Genomic DNA, 21,104 nt, shown 5'->3' with positions numbered 1-21,104 from the left:
GTGGTGGGCACCTGTAGTCCCAGCTACTCAGGAGGCTGAGGCAGGAGAATGGTGTGAACCTGGGAGGCGGAACTTGAAGTGAGCCAAGATCGCGCCACTGCACTCCAGCCTGGGCGACAGAGCGAGACTCTGTCTCAACAAAAAAAAAAAAAAAAGAAAGAAAATACAAAACATTGAGCCGGGCATGGTGGTGGGTGCCTGTAGTCCCAGCTACTCGGGAGGCTGAGCCGAGATCGCACCACTGCACTCCAGCCTGGGCAACCGAGCGAGACTCCGTCTCAGAAAAACAAAACAAAACAAAACCAAAAAACACCTTACTTGAACACCATTGCATTAAACAGTTGAACAGCTTGAGCACTCAGTGATGGATCGTGCCTCTGAGGGTCATGATACCCACATCCTCCCGCTTGGATCGGTCAGACAACAGACGTCCAAACGTGCACCAATTTCTTCATATGTACTTTTCCTTAGGTCCAGATTACTAGGGACCTCCAACCGTGGTCCCTTGGGGCATTTCCTTAAAATGATTGCTCATCCCCAAGAGCAGGGCTAACATTTTTGTTTGGTTGTTGGCAAACCAAAAGATGAGAAGTTTCTTGTTTTTCCTAATTAACACTTCACGAAAGAGAGCCTGACTCCAGGCGACTGACATCACCTCCTTGTGCCAAGCATTTCACAGCAGGGCCCCTCGCTTCCGTGATGGAGAACGGACAGCATTTTGTGCAGGCTCCCTGCCTTCCTCTCATCCTTTCCTCCCCTCACTCTACCCTTGCTAAATTTAGCAGCTGCCCTCCTCCCCCAATTCGGTTTTTCATTCTTTTGCTCTTCCTGCCATGTGCATTTCCGGCTTGCATAATAGCCACCAGCCACTCTAAAGAAGAGGAGGTGGGTTTACTGAAGCTTGACATTAAAGCAAGAAATATATTACCTAGCCTGCCTTTCAGATACAAAGGGTATGTGATGGGTTTTCGTTCTCTCTCTCATTCTCTCTTTCTCTCATTATTTTTTTTTTTAAATCTCATTTGGAATTTCTAGCCCCATTTTATTCCTGAGTGTGATTGGAGGCTTATGGTCTCTCCTCCTCCCAGATCCTTCCTCTTTTCCCCTTGGCCTGATTTGACTCAGAAGTAGGTGTGCTTGTTGTTCTCATTTGCAGGAGCTCAGCAATAGAGAAAGCTGGCTTACTCTGAGAGCTACTCTCAAACCAAGTAAATACAGATGTGCCACCGCATACGCTGTCATGAGCTTTCTCTCAAGTATTATGATGTCGGTAGTGGTGAGCGCGGTAGGTAAGAGAATGGAGCTAATGAGGCTGAGGTAAAGGGTGTTGTTGCTCTGCAGACCAGTTAGCTCTGCTTCAGACCCAGCTCTTAAAAATAGAGCATTTTCAGAGACCATTGCTTAAAGCTGATGGCCAGGAAGCAAGGTCTGAGAGCATATGTCCCCCTCCTTTGTCTATTCAGACAGGGCGCATGTGCACCGATGAACAGATGCACACGACAAGGAGAGAAGTGTAGGTCTTTATCAGGTGGTATCCAGGGAGAAGAACTGTCCAAGGCACAGAGATGACATGAAGAGGTGGCCCTCTCCCTATCCCCCTGCCTTTCAGCTATAGTGCCCTTGATGACAAAGAGAACAAGTAGAGAGATGCATGGATCAGCACAAGTTTCCTGCCTCCAGCTGCTTCCTCTCTCTTTCCCTTCTTCTCCACTGAAAAGAAAAAAATCCAGCTCAACATAAATTGTTTCCAGAATCAATACTGTTACATTTAATTATGAAGGATAACAGATGATTGATGTGGGCATATGTTAACATACAGAAAGCTCTGGTTCTGAAAAAAAAAATCTGTCAAGTGAAATTATACATATCAAATATTACTTCCCCAGTGATTTATTTTACATAACTGGGAATACAGTTCCATATAAAAGTATGTTAACCCAAGATGACACATGTTGCTACCAACTTGGCATAAGTAAGTAGGTAAGTGGGTAGGTAGGTAGGTGGGTAGGTGGATAGGAATGACAGAATGGAAAGAGAACAAGGCCCAACTCAGCTGTTCAGCAGCCTGGCACAGTGAAGCATGCACAGTCAAGTGCAAACACAAGGCATCATTCAACCGCCTTGTGATTTCACCTCATCGTGGCCACAAACTTAACCAGTTCAGGCATTCATAATTTCACAATGGGCATTTATGTCACAGTACAAATGTGTCTTGCTCAATCTAGCACCAGTTCCCCACATGTATCCTCTATGACTTTCTTACATTGAAATCATGCCTTCCTTAGTAGCCACGTGACAGTGCTAGAAGCTGGGAAGTTGGTGTTAGCTCAGAGGTTCCCCTCCATGCCCTGACAGTAGACGACGATGATCATCATGCTAATTCAAACTCTCTATATGTGAACATTCATTACCTCTATAATGTACTCCATTCTGAAATCACATCATGCCTTGAGCAAAGCAGTCCTCAGATTACACTTACCTCTAGAAAAACCAGCATTTTCACCCTTTTTCCTTATCAGTTATGGGAAGGGAGGGTGATTTCACATAATTTGGTTAACCTTGTAATTTTTCACCCATACTAACACACTTATGACAGTGACACAGGGCTCCATCAGTAAGTAAGCAAGGACGACATATCAAATATTCAGGCAAAACCAGAACCAGACCATCCTCAACAAACTGGGGTGAGTGGGTATGAGTGTGAGAGTGTGTGTGTGTGTGTGTGTAAGTGTTTTAAAGGATGAGATCTGGAAGTCAGGAAACCAGGTCCTAACCCTTCATTCTGCCAGAACAGATCATAAGGGCTGAAGTTTCTCATTTCTCTGACTCTGTCTCCCCAGTTATAAGAAGGGGATTGGACTAAATGGTTTCTGCAGTCTCTTACAGCTCTCAATCCCCACATTACATCCAAGGAATCTGAGTGTTCCTGGGTGATATGAAGATAAGGCGTATTCCCTTCCTTCGGGGTCTTGAGCATCTAAAATCTAGAAAATCATAGCAGTGTCCTGCCTGGTGTTGCTCAGAAGCAAGAGAAAATCTCTTCTGTCCTGATTTGTCTCACCTTATTGAGAACTTCAGATAACATTGCCCCTCTGAGAGTGGCAGCAAGAGTAGTGTCATTCACTTATTTCATCATAAAAAGCTCAGTTTAAGGACATTCTTTTTCCTTGACTGTTACGACTCATTTTATCTTTGCAATATGAATTAGAATGCAGGTAGGTAGTTACGTAGAAAGGAGGTAAACAATGATATTACTTCTTTCACAAAAACCAGGAGGCAAAGCATCTTTAGAAATAGCAGACCAGCAAATGACTATAAAATAAATTTATTTTATCACGTTGCAGGTGTGTTGATAACTTCTTTTCATACCTTAGATTCTTTTATTTTGGGTTTTATCCCCATATATATATATTTAATTGTCACTTGTCCTCTGGTGTTGGAACTACTTGAATATTGGCCCCCTACAAGCTCCGTGGAAACATAAAATACGCCTCCCTTCTGGGCTAGTCTCGGAATGGGACCAGCTCCGCAGAACTGCCCCATGGGACTGGATGTGCAGTCTGTAGGGAGAAGGCGCAAGATCTGGATTTCTCCAACGTTCTCATCCCATCACCCCCTTGGAGCTTGATAATTTCAGCTCTTCAGTCCCATCCTTTCCTCTGCCCCATCAAAGAGATTATGGAGCAGTGATTCTTAATCACTTTAGTGTGCAGATATTCACACATATGCAGGGCGGAGATTGTTTCTATAGCACTGGGTGCAGTTTAACGTGGCAGTTCTGCTCTGGGACAACTCTTTATCACGAGGTAAATGTGGAAATCGCAAGTGGTGAGAAATTTCAAGCCTCGAAGTACAATCGATCTCAATTTTTGTTACAACTAGCACATGGGAATGGCTCAATAATTGAGAGAAGTCATTTCTTTGTGAGAGATGGAGAGGGTGGTGTGTGTTCTGTGATGGCCCACAGAAGTTTTATTTATATGATTGCTTTATTGAGGGGAATCGTACCCCTCCTGCCCCACCACCAAACCTAAGTGCCCCAAGACTGCTTTGGCGGAAGGAAATGGTATACAATTTTAATGAGATAATTAAAGAAGATGAGGTGTATGAATCTGCTTCTTAATAACAAAAGAATAGCTAACATTTATTGGGTCCTTGTTGTGTGCCGGCCCTGTTCTAAGCTCTTACATGTTTGAATCATTTAATCCTCACCACCACCCTATAAAAGAAGGTGATATTATTATCTCCACTTTATAGATGAAAAAATAAAGGTTAAGAGCAATAAGTAACATGCCCCAAAATCAAGTAGCAACGCTGAGATTTAAACCCAGGTGGGGTTGATGCCAGTGCCTGCATTCATTCCACTGCGTGGAATGAGGAGACCAAAATACATCTTCATGAATGTTTGTAGTGCAGGCGCCCTGAAAATAGAGCACATGATTGAAAGATAAGTAGAAGTTGTGGAGATGAGGACGCCAAAGCAGTTTTCAGGTCACCTGACTGGGGTACAGTGTGTGGCAGGTCCCCTGCTTACGTTACTGCCAAATTTATACCAAAAAATGTCAAAGATGACTTTTGAGATTCCAAAGTATGTCTAGTTCATAATATTAAAAACTCATGCTGAGTTGGACTGAATTCACCCTTGTAGATGATTAACTCCCTTGGGATGGATGGGCCATCATGGAAATCTCCCAGCCTGTGAGAACTGTGGGTTCTGAGCCAGGCACCGGCTTCTGAGAGCAGAAGCACTGGCTATCACCCACCCCCTGAGGAGATCACGCCTTGAAAGCTGGCCCCTTACTACAGTTGCTTAGTAGGCACCAGGTAGATGCAGTCGTTAGCTGCTCAAGTCACATCCTTTCACGGTTGTTGTAAAACCATTCGATTCTCTAGTTTTGCTGGAATCGTGTTGATGACCGCAGGGTCAAGAAGGCTGTGGGCTGGGGTTTGACATCTTCGTTACACATATTAACCGTGTAATGCATGACGGAGCCAGAGAGCATGCTGGCACGTATATGCATGCACTCTAGATCCCCCGACTACCTGGGTTCTAATCCCAGCTCCCCAGTTTACCGGCTGTGTGACTTCAGGCAACTGCCTTGGGTCTCAGATCTCCACCTGTAAAAGAAGGAAAATGACAGGACCTATCTCAAAGGGTTGACGTAAGAAAGAAATGAGTCTCCAGCCTGGGCGACACAGTGAGACTCTGTCTCAAAAAAACAAAAAAGAAAGAAAAAAGAAAAGAAAAAAAAGAAAGAAAGAAATGAGTTAATATGGAAAATGCCCTTAGAATAGCCAAGCACTCAGTAAATGTTACTCGTTATCATGATTGAATATTTCTGGCTATTATTTTGTTGTTTTCCCCCCTCTTTTTGTATAAATTATTAATTGGGATAAAATACACAACATTTACCATTTTAACCATTTTTAGGTGTACTTCAGCAGTGGTACGTCTATTCACAATATTGTGTAGTTGGTTTTTCCTTCCACTTTTCTTAACCATTCTCAATATCGCAACTGCACGCACTTTGTGCAAACATCAGGTTTGTGCATCTTATACGTAGGGAAGGGCTGTTGCCTCCCTCGCTGTTATCCAAGAACACCTTCGCGGATTCATCTGCGCTGTGGTTTCTGTGGGAAAATACATTTAAAGTGCCAATCTTCATTACTCTCATAACACAGCCTGTTTGGAAGTGAGCACTGCTTGCATTCTGTTACCTTGCAATACCTGTCGAGCGCTGAGTCCTCCATGACCCCTTTGGAACCTTCGTATTAAACTTCTGGCTGTCTCCTCCCTTAAGAACTACAAGGTTAGCCTTTTTGCACCCCTTTCTGTTCTGGGAATCTTGAATCTGGCAGCAGGTAATGACAGGTCCCATCAGAAACAGGTTAAGATCTTGACTTCCTGCTCCCCCTGGGAGCTGGGCCTCCGAGCACCACTTAACACCTTTTTCCCTTGACCCGGCCTCATTCCAGCCTTCTGCAAGTCCTGCTTTCCTCTCCAGGACCTTTCTTCCTGCTTTGCCTCCTATATTTCAGGGCGTAGGGCAGCATGACCTTTTACCCTCTGACCCTTGCCCCTGCGGCAGCATGTGTTTTTTGTGACGGCGTGTAGGGACTGGATTGTGCAGAGACCCTCTTTGCATCTGGGCCCTCGGCCTGTTACAGAAGGGACCCTCACCCTCCCTGCCTGCACCAGGGTCCTCCAACTGGAGGCTGCTTTTAGCCCTAGGGCTAGCGTGCTCTCTTAAGCCAGAAGTTTTAGGGGCAGGAGATCCCTAATATGCATGAATGACTCTCACAAGACAGGCAGGAAGTCTCCAAGAGACTTCCTTTACCCCTAGGGAAATGCCATCTGATCTTTGAGATAAGGAGCTGGGAGCAGTTTGATTTCACCTCCAGAGAAGGAAGCCCTCAGTTAAGGGGTCATCTTGCTCTTTTCCCCACTCCAGGGCCTCTCTGCCTTACTTCTCTGCCACCTGTGACTCCAGGCCTTATACATGATTGAGAGGTTTACCCAAACAGACCTAATTGGCTTATTGGAAATCCAATCTCTTGATTTCTTAATTCACTTCTTTTGTGCTGCTTTATGGAGACAAAGGAGACTCCCCTATTCTGCCTATGAAGAGCAAGACGGTCTGCAGCCCCGATTGTGAGGCCTCCTGTGTCGGCAGATGTGCATGTACTCTCTCTACTGATCCCCTGGAAAGGTGGCCTGTTTGGAAGCAGTCCTGCCCAGGCCTGCTGCAGTAATGAAGATTAAGCCTCAGAGTACTACAAGTTACCCATTTTGTTTCGTTTAGCCCCTTTCATCAAATGCTTATAAAATTCTAGGAGCGTACATAGGGTTTATTGTTGGTAACCTCAAACATATGTGAATCATCCACTCCAAACTAGGGCAGTTTTCTTCTCAGGCCCTCCAAGGGAGTTCAGTGACATTGGCACATTGTGGGGATGAATAGGCTGAAATGCCGGGCACACAGTCAAGGGGAAAGGCTCCAAACCAAGCAGAGGTTGAACCTCAGGTAACTGGAGTAGGGGGCGTATTAGTTAGCTAGGGCCGCTGTAACAAAGTACCCCAAACTGGGTGGCTTAAACAACAGATATTTATCATCTCACAGTTCTGGAGGCTAGAAGTCCAAGGTCAACATGGTGTGCCAGAGTTGGTTCCTTCTGAGAGCTTTGAGATAGGATCTGTTCCATGACTCTCTCCTCTTTTCTGGTGGTTTGCTGGCAAGCTTTGGCATTCCTTGCCTTGGAGGTCTCTGCCTTCATCTTTACCTCCTTTCTTCCCCTGTGTATGTCTCTAAGTCCAAAGTATACTTTTTATAAGGACACCAATCATATTGACTGTTCATAAAATGACCTCATCCTAACTAATTGCATCCTCAAGGACCCTCTTTCCAAATAAGGTCACACCCTGAGGGTACTAGGGGTTAGAACTTCAACTTATGAATTTTGGGGGAGAGATTTTCATCCCATAATGGGCATAGGAGACCGGGAGTGGTATATGAAATATAGTTTGAATTCCACTTCAAGACCTTGAGCCTATGACTTCTGTCTAGCTCTGTGTGTCATTCATACTTCCCATTACATTTTAACAAAATGACTGGGATAGGGAGAAAGTGAAACCCAGTGGACTGAGGCTTGAGTGAGCATTACCTGCTGGGCCTGTTGATTTGCGTCTCCCTGGTGACCTTCTTCTCTGACCAGCATCTGTGGGCTTAGGGAAAGCACAATGGTGGAAATGTGATCCTGGTGTGTGAGATGCAAACTTGATCTTAGCCTTTGCTGTACCCTGGAAACTTACCAGTCAAAACTTTCACCAAAGGCAGATTTTTGTTTGTTTGTTTAGGTTTACTAGTTACTTATTATTTATAGCGTGATTAAATTGGGTCAAATTTTTATGAATTTTTAAGTAGGGAAACTTTCCTAACAAGAGGAAAGGGTAAGAAATCAGACCTTTTTGTACAGAAAATTACCACATTTAAAGTCCTGGTTTATTTTAGGCTGTTTGGCAGTGAGAAGAAGGGATTATTTGTGTCTAACAGAGGTCTACAAGGAAAAAGGTTTGAGATCAGAAAACACTTCCAACCAGAATGACAGTTCCCTGCCAGTCCTTGGTCTTTCTTCCTCCCTTCCTTCTGTGTCCACAGGGACTAATTATGTCTGGCTTTCCCTCCCTCTTCCTTGTATATTTCCCTTCCATATCAAGACCTTCAGAATGAGGGCAATGTGGATAATTTCCCAGTTTTCCAGCTGGGCAGCTCACCAAGAACAAACCCAGACATCAAGGCCAGACCAAAAAAATCTTCTTGTTTTAGACAGAAGACTCCTACATCTGGGGGATTTAATGCACCCACTGTCCGCTCAGTGCATTTCCTGTGTCCGGAGCTTCTCTGCCTGCCGGCTCTGGTCTCGTAAGTTTCCATGCCCTGTTGCCAACTTATAATAACAGAGGCAGCAGGCAGTAGGCTAAGAACGTCATAGCCCACTCGGTACATGGGCACTGCTTTGCAGACTGAAACAAAGCTTGCAAGGTCTCACTGCAGGCCTCTCGGCCTTGACAGTGGTTGTGCCCAGACCACCAGGAGCCTGGAATTAAATACCCTCGGATCCAGTTCTCTACTGTTAATGTTATCAGCTTCATCAAGTACTTCCTCTTTGAGTGATATCTGCAGAGAAATAAATAAATCAAGCTCCTCCAAGTCCTGTTCCCGCCTGGATCCTGAGTCCAAAGTAGAATCTGAGTTGGATTATCCAAAGCACTATCACCCTCCTGCATTGTTCCCAAGGTCTGGGCAGGAACGGAGAGTGAAATCTCTCCAGGACATTACATCAGTTCCTCCTTTACCCTTGGCATGAAAGTTCTTCCTCTCCTGGTCCTCCCAGACTTCCTAAGGCCTGGCCTGAGTGCACACCCACACACGAAGCCTTGAAGCCCAGGACATCAAAGAAAGCCTGCAGGTAACCAGATTACTGACCAAAGCCTGTGACTGTTTTGAAATTTATAAGATGGGAAATGGATTCAGGAAATGGGATTTTTCAGTACATGGTCTTCTTCATCCTTAAGTATTTTAAACCTTAATAAGCTTTTAAGTAAAGAAAGACATTCTGTAAATGGCATTTAGAAGAAAATATAGGAAAGTTCAAACTGGAACTGTCTTCAGTTGTTTACAGTGATCATACTCTGTGACAAATGAAAAGTGAACCATGGACAAAAGATAAATACATTTCTATGGGCAGCAGAATTGAGATCCATATTATCTATAAAAGGAAAGTTTGCCTTATCTCCAGAAGATTACAGATCATTTTAGTTGGTGCCTGGTAAGCATTTATATGCATTTGGGTTAAAGTGAGGAAATTAGTGCTTGTCATCCCAACCTGTATCCTTGCAAGGTTAATTAAGCACTTTAAAAAAAAAAAAAAAAAAAAAAAAAAAGCTTTTTATAACAGGAAATATCAAACCTATACAAAAGTAAAGAGAATTGTATAATGAATCACCATGTACCCATCACCAGTTTTGATGGTAACTCAAGGCCAATCTTGTTTTCCCCTGTGGTCTACCTCCTCTCTCCTTCACCATCCCAGATTATTTCATAGCAAATCCCAGATACATAATTTCCCTTGTAAATAGTATCAACAGGCTGGGTGCAGTGGCTCACGCCTGTAATCCCAGCACTTTGGGAGGCCGAGGCAGGTGGATCACAAGGTCGGGAGATCGAGACCATCCTGGCTAACACAGTGAAACCCCAACTCTACTAAAAATACAAAAAATTAGCCAGGCGTGGTGGCAGGTGCCTGTAGTCCCAGCTACTCAGGAGGCTGAGGCAGGAGAATGGTGTGAACCCGGGAGGCGGAGCTTGCAGTGAACCGAGATCGCGTCACTGCACTCCAGCCTGGGCAACAGAGCGAGACTCTGTCTCAAAAAAAAAAAAAAAAAGTACTTGCTCTTTGACCAGAACAAGTCAAAGACCTAGTATCAACATAGGTCTCAAAAAAAGGCTCTATAAAATCAATCACAGAACCATCATATCACTTGAAAACTAGTAGTTCCTCGGTATCATCAAATAATCTACTAGTGTTCACTTTTTGCCACTTTTTTCTCATAAATGTTTTTTACAGCCAGGCGTGGTGGCTCACACCTATAATCCCAGCACTTTGGGAGGCCGTGTTGGGTGGATCATCTGAGGTCTAAAGTTCGAGACCAGCCTGACCAACATGCAGAAACCCCGTCTCTACTAAAAATACAAAATTAGCCAGGCGTGGTGGCGCATGCCTGTAATCCCAGCTGCTCAGGAAGGCTGAAGGCAGGAGAATCACCTGAATTCCGGGAGGCGGAGGTTACAGTGAGCCGAGATGGCTCCATTGTACTCCAGCCTGGACAACAAAAGCAAAACTCCATCTCAAAAAAAAAAAAATGTTTTTTACAGTTTGAATCAGAATCCAAACAACATCTATACATTGCAAATGGTTAATGTATCTCTTAAAGTCTTTTTCAATCTATAGGTTCCCATCTGTATCCTTCTTGTGTGTGTGTTTGAGCAGTCCCTCTCCAGGTTTTTTTAAACAGGTCAATCATAATTAGTATATTCATATATATAATATATTATAAATATTAGTTTATACATATACACTGTGTAAGTATATATTTATATAGTATTAGTTATACACCATATATCATATATACTATCATACTATACATATATAGTATATTAGTATAATCTCCCCCTGTACATAGTTTCTTTTTTTCTCTTGTTGCTTTCGAGATTTTCTCTTTATTTTTGGTTTTCAGCAGTTTGACTGTGGTGTACCTGGGTGTGGTTTTTATTTTACATATCTCACTTGAGATTCTTGGATCTTTGAATTGACTGTTGTTGATAATGTTGTTACCAAATTTGAGGACAATCTAGCTATTATTTTTTAATTTATTCTACCCTGTTTCTTTCTATATTCTCCTTCTTGGACACCAATTACATGTGTATTAGACCATGTGATATTGTTCCACAGGTCACTGAGGATTTGTTTTGTTTGGATTTCGTTTTTACTGATCTGTCTTCAAATTTTCTAACCCTTTCTTCTCTCATTCTGCTATTAAGTCCATCTAGTCCAGTCTTTCATTTCAGATATTATACTTTTCAGTTATAGAATCTTTATTTTGTCTTTTTTTTTATTCCATTTCCCTTTTGGCAGGCTCTATGTGTCATCATTTATTACAACCATCATTTTCTTTTAGGGCTTGAACTTATTTATAATAGCTGCTGTAAAGTTTTTCTGTTTGTTTGTTTGTGCTAATTCCAACATCTGCATTATCTCAAGTTCTGTTTCTGTTGATGGCCTTGCCTCCTTATTATGAGTAGCATGTTTGTATTTCTTCTCATATCTAGAAAATTGTGACTGGGTGCTGAGCACGTTGAGACACTGGATTGTGTTCTGTTCCACTGAAGAGCGTTGACTTTTGTTCTAGCAGGCAATCAAATTACTGGCCAGTGACTTTGAATCTGCAGAAGCATGGTCTTACGTTTCATTAGGTCCAATCTGTTTCTATTTTGCCTTTTGCCCTTAGCCAGATCCCCTTGTCCTAGGGTTTTTACTCCTACATTGTGGTCATTCGGGGGTAACAAACAGCCTGAAGTGTTTGCAGAGCCTTCAAACTTGATGAGACTCAAACTCTGAACTCTGTCTCCACTGCGGTAGCCAGTAGTTGAGATTTCTGCTCATATCTTTTGATTATACAACTGTTGCTTTTCACTGAACTCCAAAGGGTCTCCTTGGCACTTGGGCTATTCAGTAGTCAGACAAGAATTTGAGGAAACTTTTACATTTAATCACCCTCCCCTCTGAGGCTCCCACTGTATGGGATTTGTTTCTTCAATTTTCTGCCATTCTGGCAGCTACCTACTCTATCTCAAGCAACTTTCTGTTTATCTCCTAACTGCCCTGTGCGGCACAGACTGGGGAGGAGCATGCAGCATAGGGCAGTTAGGAGATCAGCGGAACCAGGGAGAAAGCTGTTTAAACATGGACCTCACTCTGTGCAGGTCCCTTCTTTCAAGAGTGAAATCCCGGTTTTTGTCTGCCCTTGATACCTTCAAATAGTTTTTTCAATGTATTTAATACAGTTTCTTTCATTTCTATCCGTAGGACGGTTCCTTTGGTACAAGCCACTCTACTGTTGTTGAAACTGAAACTCCCCCTTTCCTTGTTTAGATAAGTGGTGGCAGATCATAAATGCTTCATCTTGCTTTTCGTATCTAACCATAGATTCTGGATGCTAGTCCTTAGCAAAATATTGAGATACTCCTCATTCCTTTTTACACTTACATAGTACTCCATTGTTTAGAGATATATACTATAATTTATTAAATCAGTCTCCTATTGATAGCTATTCCAATGATGAGGCACTTTTGAACTTACGGCAGTAGGTTATACAGCAGTCACAAAATAAGCCCTTTGCTTTCAAGGAGATGATCTTTTAATATTATGAACAATATTTTTGTTCAGTGTTTCATATGATAGATGAGATCTAGTAGAACTTTCAAAAAAGAAAAAAGTCCCCATTTTCTTCTTAACCCTGTGTAAAACTTAAAACCACCATGTCTGTCTCTGTTTACGGACCCTATCAAATTACTGAATTCCCTTTATGTGTTCTTTATATATATATGATCTTAATGGACAAAGGTGATGTGTTTGACTTGCTTTACTTAGAACTGTGGACAATTCTTTGACCAGAACAAGGACAGCAAGCATGCACATCCTTTTGGTGAGGCTGCCCTGGGAAAAGATGTGGCCAGAGAGAGTTCATTGAGTTGGGTGAGCAGCCATGTAGAAATCTCCATTTTTATGGGCAGATTTCTGTCCTTCTGCACCTTAGCAGGGACTTCTGGAGCCAGGTGTGTGCTGGTCCATTCCCCAACCCAGCCCTCAGAGCTACTTCTGTTGCTGAGCTGTGTACGCTTCTGATGTTATCCTCGCACACACGTCACCAGCTTGCAACTTCGAGTGGGACGGGTTAGAGGTATTGTTAGAGGTGTCCATTCATCCTGCTTCTTCCTTACCTCTGCCTGTCTCTGAGCACTTGTAGGGTCTGTGCACTCAGAAGCAAAGTGCTCCCAAAAGTTCTTTCAAGTTCAGTAAGATTGTCATTCTGTAAATTGGGGCCACTGTGCATGCTTAGAGCTGGTTTTGGTGACTTTGCGTCGTAGTTTCTATGTTGCAGTGACAGATGTCATGAGTACACAGGTTCTAAAATCTGACTGGAGTCTGGTTCTAATCTCCTAACTGACTGTTAGGAGATTGTGTGGCCTTGAGTAAGTTGCTTAACTTCTTTATGCCTCAGTTTTATCATCTGTAAAACAGGGGTACTAGTGGTATCTCCTGGTTAGGAGTGCTATAAGGTTGGGGTTTTTTTCTTTTTCTTTATTTCTTTTTTTTTGAGACAAAGTTTTGCTCTGTCACCCAGGCTGGAGTGCAGTGGTGTGATCTTGGCTCACTGCAACCTCCACCTTCTGGGTTCAAGTGATTCTCATGCCTCAGCCTCCCGAGTAACTGGGATTACAGGTGGGAGCCACTGCACCCAGCCAGGAGTGCTGTTAAGTTTTAAACAGTGAAATCCAGCATCTAAGATATAGTTATTACTAATAATTATTACTAATATGATTAACATTAACACTAATACTAATAACTCCTAGAGGTAGAGAATATGAAAATTTTAGTTGTGAAAATGTAAGTCAATGAAAGCAGCTAGAGAGAAACCCCTAAGAACGCTTCCCCCTCTGAAAGCGATGTAGAAGAGTTAAATGATGACCAAAAGATGAGGCATGGACGTTTGGCTTCCTTGTGCTTACAGGCCACAGGTAGGTGATCAACGGAATGCTTGTAGACATCCTTAGGTTGCCTGGCAATAGAAAAATAGTTTCAATATGCACATTTTACATTGTTAAGCGGTGAAAAAGACACTGCATTCTGGGGAGAAAGGTTCTTTACACATAACCTACACGCTCCTCCATTTACCGCCTGGAGAGCCACGGGGAGGGTCCTGTCCTGCCAACTCACCGTGATTGCCTTTCCCTCTGCTCCACAGATAACTGTGTCCAGAGGACCCCCAGGCCATCCGTGGATAATGTGCACCACAACCCTCCCACCATTGAACTGTTGCACCGCTCCAGGTCACCCATCACGACAAATCACCGGCCTTCTCCTGACCCCGAGCAGCGGCCCCTCCGGTCCCCCCTGGACAACATGATCCGCCGACTCTCCCCAGCTGAGAGAGCTCAGGGACCCAGGCCGCACCAGGAGAACAACCACCAGGAGTCCTACCCTCTGTCAGTGTCTCCCATGGAGAATAATCACTGCCCAGCGTCCTCTGAGTCCCACCCGAAGCCATCCAGCCCCCGGCAGGAGAGCACACGCGTGATCCAGCTGATGCCCAGCCCCATCATGCACCCTCTGATCCTGAACCCCCGGCACTCCGTGGATTTCAAACAATCCAGGCTCTCCGAGGACGGGCTGCATAGAGAAGGGAAACCCATCAACCTCTCTCATCGGGAAGACCTGGCTTACATGAACCACATCATGGTCTCTGTCTCCCCCCCTGAAGAGCACGCCATGCCCATTGGGAGAATAGCAGGTGAGTGAGCTCCCCTCTCGCTGCTCCCGCATCGTGGAGACCTGACAAAGCCCCACTCTCCCCCGTGATGCTTGCAGCCAGCCTCGCACCATTCCCAATTAGGCGCCCTCCAAGGCTCTGTGAGGGCAAGTGGAGGCTTCTGCCTGCATGAGGCGAAATCCCTAATGGCTTGGTTAATGAGCCGCTGGGATCGAGTAGTTAATGAGCCTCAGAAATGTTAAGAAACAAATGTCCTACGTCCAGCTTACAAGGAGAGTCACATCAGAATCAAGGCTAAGCGAAAACATTTAAAATAAAAGGTTTATGAGCATGCTAATGGCCCTGTCCTGAAGTTTCCAGCAGCTAATTAATGACCAGACATAGCAAAAAGAAGCTTTGTCCTCCGATTCAGGCCTGTAATTCCATCCTGCGAGCAGTAACGTCGTGCAGCCTTCACCTTGGGAGCGGGTAGGAGAGGAAAACAGGATTATGGTATTGGAGGCGGGTGTTGCTGGGCCATTTGACAGAGGAAACCACTCTCAGATTCTCTTTCATGTATGATAAGAAGCCCAAATTTGCTTACTTAAGGGAAGAAACCAATGGAAACCAGTGGGAAAAATATCTACACATTGTCTGTTTCCTAGGATGCTCATAATTTACGTGAACTCATTCTTCAGAAGCTTAATCCTCTAACCATGTGACAAGGTTAGCTCTTTTCATAGTGCATTACTTCGTTAGTGGGATATTTGTTGAGCACCTGCTGTGTGCAAATCAATGCATTAGGAGTACGATACAGAGCTAATTTAACATGCAATATCTTTTTCCCCGAGGAATTTAGAATATAGTGGAGGAGACAAGGGTGAAAACCACTAAGATATAAGGCAGAATGAAGTAAGCCCCATTTCCCATTCATTTTATGTACCAGCATTCATTGAGCACCTACTGTCTGCCGGAGTAATGAAGTGCTGTAGAAACAAAGCAGAAGGAAGGTGTGTTTTGACTGGAGGGACCAAGCAAGGCTTTGCAGGGGAGAGAGTGTGACACTGAAGTGATTGTGCTTTCAGTAGTGGAAGGGAGACCTGGAGACAGGAGAGAACAGACCTGTTCAGGGAAAGGAGAGAAATGCCCCCTCCTCCCTGAGCCCATAACCTGGTCAGAGTCCCAGCTGACCATCAGGGTGCTGCCATGCTGATGGCAATGGAATAACAGGCTCCTACAAGCCTACCTCTGCCTTGAGGTACTGTCCCTTTTTTTTTTTTTTTTTTTCCCACACTCTGTTGCCCAGGCTGGAGTGCCGTGGCACGATCTCTGCTCACTGCAAGCTCCGCCTCCTGGGTTCACGCTGTTCTCCTGCCTCAGCGTCCCGAGTAGCTGGGACTACAGGTGCCCGCCACGACACCTGACTAATTTTTTATATATTTTTAGTAGAGATGGGGTTTCACCATGTTAGCCAGGATGGTCTCGATCTCCTGACCTCATGATCTGCCCACCTTGGCCTCCCAAAGTGCTAGAATTACAGGCATGAGCCTCCACACCCGGCCGGTACTGTTCCTTTTTTATTTAAATCATTTGTGTCTAGATTTTTCTCTGGCCCCAAGTGCACCACCAGTGTTGCCTCAGTTTCATTATTACAAATAATTTACATCAGGGATGTTGAATCAAGAAAATAAAATGACAAACAGAAATGACTTATATGTTTTAAAAACTATGAAAAAGGAAACGATATATGTTTGGGATTCAATTCAAAATGATCCTGCAGAGTTAGGGGGTGGGGTGTGGGTGGGGTCTGCATGAAACAAGGCTAGCCATCACTAGCTGGTGGTTATATGTCTGGGTGATAGATGCATGGGGGTTAATATTGATCTCTCCGCTTTTACCTGTACATTAGATTGTTTTAATCAGAAAATGAACAAATAAAACTGGGGAAAAAAGAATAGTAGATAAGGAAGCAAAGAGCTTAGGCAAAACATGTGAATTTCCCCAGATAATTGGAGAAGTAGGATGAGGTCAGTGTATTGCTGTGAATTCTGTAAATGACGCATTGTGCTTTCCAGGCAATACCCTTCTTGTCTATATACCCTCTTGTCTTGTTTCTTGTGTGGTGTGTGCAGCAGTACTTGACATTTTGCAGATACCTTTTGCTTGTTTATAATTCTCAGGACCGCTCTTAAGGTAGCTCATTACTGCAGTATTCATCTTATGTAGAAGGGTCATTTGTACAGGGGAAACCACAAAGGAAACTGAGCCCCGGAGAGGCAAAGGCCTTTGCCAAGGTCAGATAGGGGCCCTGTGACCGAGCTGTGCATGACAACCCTTGCTGCCCCATGGCTGCTGTCCGCAGTGCTGCCCTCATGGGCCTGGCTTCCTTCCCAAGATCTCTCCTGTCTACTTCCCAGGTGACACTGCCTTCACCACTTTTTGGGAATCTACCATAAGCCCATGAATCAAGAAAGATACATAGTTTAGACTTGAGGAGTTATTTTTCCATTGTTTAGTAGGTTTGTAAATTTCAAAATATTAGTCTCTTAAAATTACATTACTTTTTTTTTTTTTTTTTTGAGACAGAGTCTCTGTCACCCAGGTTGGAGTTCAGTGATGTAATCTCAGCTCATGGCAACCTCTGCCTCCTAGGTTCGAGTGATTCTTATGCCTCACAGCCTCCTGAGTAGCTGGGATTACAGGCACACGCCACCATGCCTGGCTAATTTTTTTGTAGTTTTAGTAGAGATGGGGTTTCACCGTGTTGGCCAGGCTGGTCTTGAACTCCTGGCCTCAAGTGATCTGCCTGCCTTGGCTTCCCAAAGTGCTGGGATTACAGGCATGGACTGCTGCACCCAGCCTATACTACTATTTTTTTCATCTCATTCCGCAATATCAGTGTTTGATGATGGATGCAGCCTCATCAGTTAGGAAGCTTGGTAGAATACTGCACCCACCAGATGATGAGCCTGGGTGTCTGTGGATGCCCGCTCTCTCAAGGGCACACAGAAATAGGCAACATGTGCTTTTCTTGATGGCTCTAGGAAGTCAGAATATTCATGTAAAATAATCCTGGGGCCTAGATCTTTTAGGGGAATGCATTAACTCCTTCAGTATGACACAGTGTCCTAAAACTAATTACCATGCTATAATGCCAAGTTTTTAAATCTCCCAATGTATATTTTAACTAATTTAACCAAATCCAAATTTAACTCATTCCACTGAAAGTTATTGTTTTTCTGTGAAGAAGGTAGGACTCGATGGTCCCTAAAGTTCCTTCCAGCTCTGCCAGTCTGTAGTCTGACAGTCTTGATTCTGTAACCCTCCCAAGAAAACACAAGAGTTTTAGGCACTTTTGTTTCTTTGAGGATAACCCTGTGTGTACTCCACTCTTCTGATATCTTTCTGGACTCCTCAGATCCTTGTAAAATTGATTCTGTTTATTGGAGGTGAAATTCATCGGGTGATTCCTGTGTACAATGTAAAAGTTCTGTCATTACTGAACAGCCATAAAAAGCCTTTAAATCTCCATAAAGCAGCTGTTAGATGAGAAAACTTAGCCCCTTAAAGCTTTTTAAATGAGCACAGTACAAAAAGAAATGAAGGTGCTGCTGAATGTCAAACTGATGAGTACTATAGCTGGAGGGTATAGATGCAAATAGTACTCATGAATGTGGATCGCAAAACGAAGCTGAATTCTTACTATTCAGATGTGATTTGTTCAGGTGCCCTAGGATTTATGCATTTGGACACCTTCTGCCTATAAGGCACTGTTCTGCATTCTTGACGGGGTGGGGACAGAGAGGTATAAGACACAGTCTTTATCATGAAAGAGCTGAGCACAGTTAACTACAAAAGCAAAGCACGTGACATGTATCTTAGAAGGGCTCCTGTTAAGTACCGTGGGAGGTCAGAGAAGGGATGTCAGGGGAAGCTACGTGGAGGGCTGGCTTTTAGCTGGGCTTGGATGAATGCTTAGAATGTGGACAAGTGGAGATTAGAGAAAAAGAGGTCATTCCAGATGGAGAAAACTTACCAGGAGCAAAGCAAGATAAGGCTCAGTGTGTTTTTTCTATTTCAGGTAGAAATGTAAATCTACAAGTTGAGGTCTGTTGAGGTCATTTAAAAATCTATCATTTTTCAGGCTGGGCACTGTGACTCACACCTGTAATCCCAGCACTTTGGAAGGCCGAGGCTGGCAGATCACCTGAGGTCAGGAGTTTGAGACCAGCCTGGCCAACATGGTGAAACCCCGACTCTACCAAAAAATATAAAAATTAGTCAGGCATGGTGGCGCATACCTGTAGTCCCAGCTACCGAGGAGGCTGAGGTCGGAGAATCGCTTGAGCCTGGGAGGTGGTGGTTGTAATGAGCCAAGATTATGCCACTGCACTCCAGCCTGGGCAACAGAGTGATACCCTGTCTCAAAAAAAATACATATATATATATATATGTTTTTATATATATGATATATAATTTTTCATAAATTCTTTTCATTATCTAATATCACTGAAATCCCATCATACAATTAAGATACATGCAAATGTATGTCTGTTAGGTATTTACCATATGGAAAAACTAAAATAATCAAGAAAGGAAATTCAGTAGGTGGTTGACAGTTTAAATACAAATCACAAATGACATCTTTTTAAATATAACGTAGCTTATTTTTAAAGGTGTCACTCACTTTGCAAAGGATAAGGAGAAGTGTTATTAAGAGTTTACTAGGTTGGAATGGCTAGTGTTTACGAGAGAGAGTTTAGCACAAGACGGAGTGAGACAAGATGCCTGGGGTCTGTTTTGAATGCAGCAACCAATGGTGTATGGAACAGTGAAAAAGTTGCTTCTTTCTATGCTTGTTTTCTACTTGGTATCTTTAAGAACAGGCTATTTAGGAGCAAGGAGCCTAGCAGAAAGCATCTGTCAGTCTTCTAAAACTTTACCTACAAAAGTTTTACTGGCTTGTGTCCCACCAGTGTGTTTGAAAGTCAGAAAGTATATTGGCCACAAGCACCTGTAGGTGGCTGAGGTGTGACTGTAGTCACCCGTGAGTCATGTTTTCAGTATGTATGGAAATTCCTTATTTGGACTTGATTTCAAACATAGAAGGGCCTTTTACAGGTGAAGGAACTGAGATTCAGATACATCAAGAGTCTGGCCTCGAGCTTCTGTTCAGCGTTTTTCCCAAAACGATGGTTGCCTTCTGGTGTGGGACTCTAGAGCAAGGATTGAAAACTGTGGCCCAAACTGTGGGCCAAATCCAGCCACCTTCTGTCTTTTTTAAAATCAAGATTTCCTGGAAAACAGCCAAACCCATTTATTTGGTATTGCCTATGTCTGCTTCCATGCTGCAGTGGCAGAGTTGAGTAGTTACAACAGAGACTGCATGGCCAGCAACACCTAAAATATTGATGAACTGGCCCTTTACAGAAAACATTCGATGTTCTCTGCCTTGCAACCTTGTATACCCGGTGTTCAGTAAGCTTGGAATCATAGGGGCAATGTAGGATGCAGGCTTAGAAAACAGTCCCCCTGCTCTCAAGGAATTATTTGCACTTTAGATGACAAGGCGTGTTTAAGACACGTGGAAGGAACAATAACCAGTTATGTAAGAGAATAGACAGGTTCTGGACTGCAGGCTATATTTTCAGACCAACCAGCATAGTTACGAAAACAGCATTAACATAATAAAATACAGCTAAGTAAAAGAAATGATTTATTTGCACTTTGGATTATATAGTTCTTCATTCATTGATTCAGAAATTATTGCCAGTCTGCTTATGTGCCAGGCATTGTTCTAGATGATAGGGCACTGCATCTCTGAATGCCAAAGTTCGTATCCTTGCTGGTGGAAGGCAACGTCCTCTTGCTTTATGCCATGACACAAACTAAGCTCCTACTTTGACTATAGACAGCTAAATCTTAAAACTTCTCAGTCATTTTCGTTTTCTCTTCAAGTACTTTAATTCCGTTAAAACCTAAGCCACCAGATCTCTTCCTTGGCCTTAATCCAAAACTCTGCTGAGGAAGAAGATTCCTTGGTACACTGAGAATTGTTTCATAATCCATTCATTTCATAACCCCTCATTTGCTACCCAAAAGTGGGGACCTAAATCTGTACAGATTTGGGTGTTCAAAGCCCATGGCCTGCCCAAATAGAGAGTATCACCTTTCTTGTGTTTATCTCACAACTTTTGCTGAAAGTCTCTCCATCTTTGTGAACATGAACTTCTCGATTTGTGAGGCTATCACTGGTCAATTGGGTCATTAATCCTGCAGCAGGCAAGACACAGAATTTCCTCTCAGCTCCAGGTCTCCTCACTCCTAACCCTCTTAGAACACACTCTGCAGCAATCCTTGGAATCTTTAATGGTAGCCTTTTGGGACTTTAAAAAATACGTTTACTATCTCTCAAGGTTACATCCTTAACAGAAACAAAAAGATGCTAATCAGGGAGACATCAATTTGGTCTTATTTGTCACCCAACTAAAACAGTGTACTTTCTTTTTTTTTTTTT

The 21,104-nt window shown here is 43.4% G+C and overlaps 1 protein-coding gene across 1 annotated transcript in view; it reads left to right on the top strand.

Moving 5' to 3' along the window:
* Window positions 1-21,104, top strand: part of ETV6 (ets variant 6) — a 260,618-nt gene that overhangs the window by 222,279 nt on the left and 17,235 nt on the right. The window contains exon 5 of the mRNA XM_011993649.1: window positions 14,084-14,629. Within this exon, the coding sequence (XP_011849039.1) occupies window positions 14,084-14,629 (546 nt within the window). The remainder of the gene's footprint in view (window positions 1-14,083; window positions 14,630-21,104) is intronic.

This window comes from Mandrillus leucophaeus, unplaced genomic scaffold (assembly GCF_000951045.1).
Source record: "Mandrillus leucophaeus isolate KB7577 unplaced genomic scaffold, Mleu.le_1.0 Scaffold431, whole genome shotgun sequence".
Taxonomy (NCBI): Eukaryota; Metazoa; Chordata; class Mammalia; order Primates; family Cercopithecidae; genus Mandrillus; species Mandrillus leucophaeus.
This window is presented reverse-complemented; position numbering and strand designations above follow the sequence as displayed.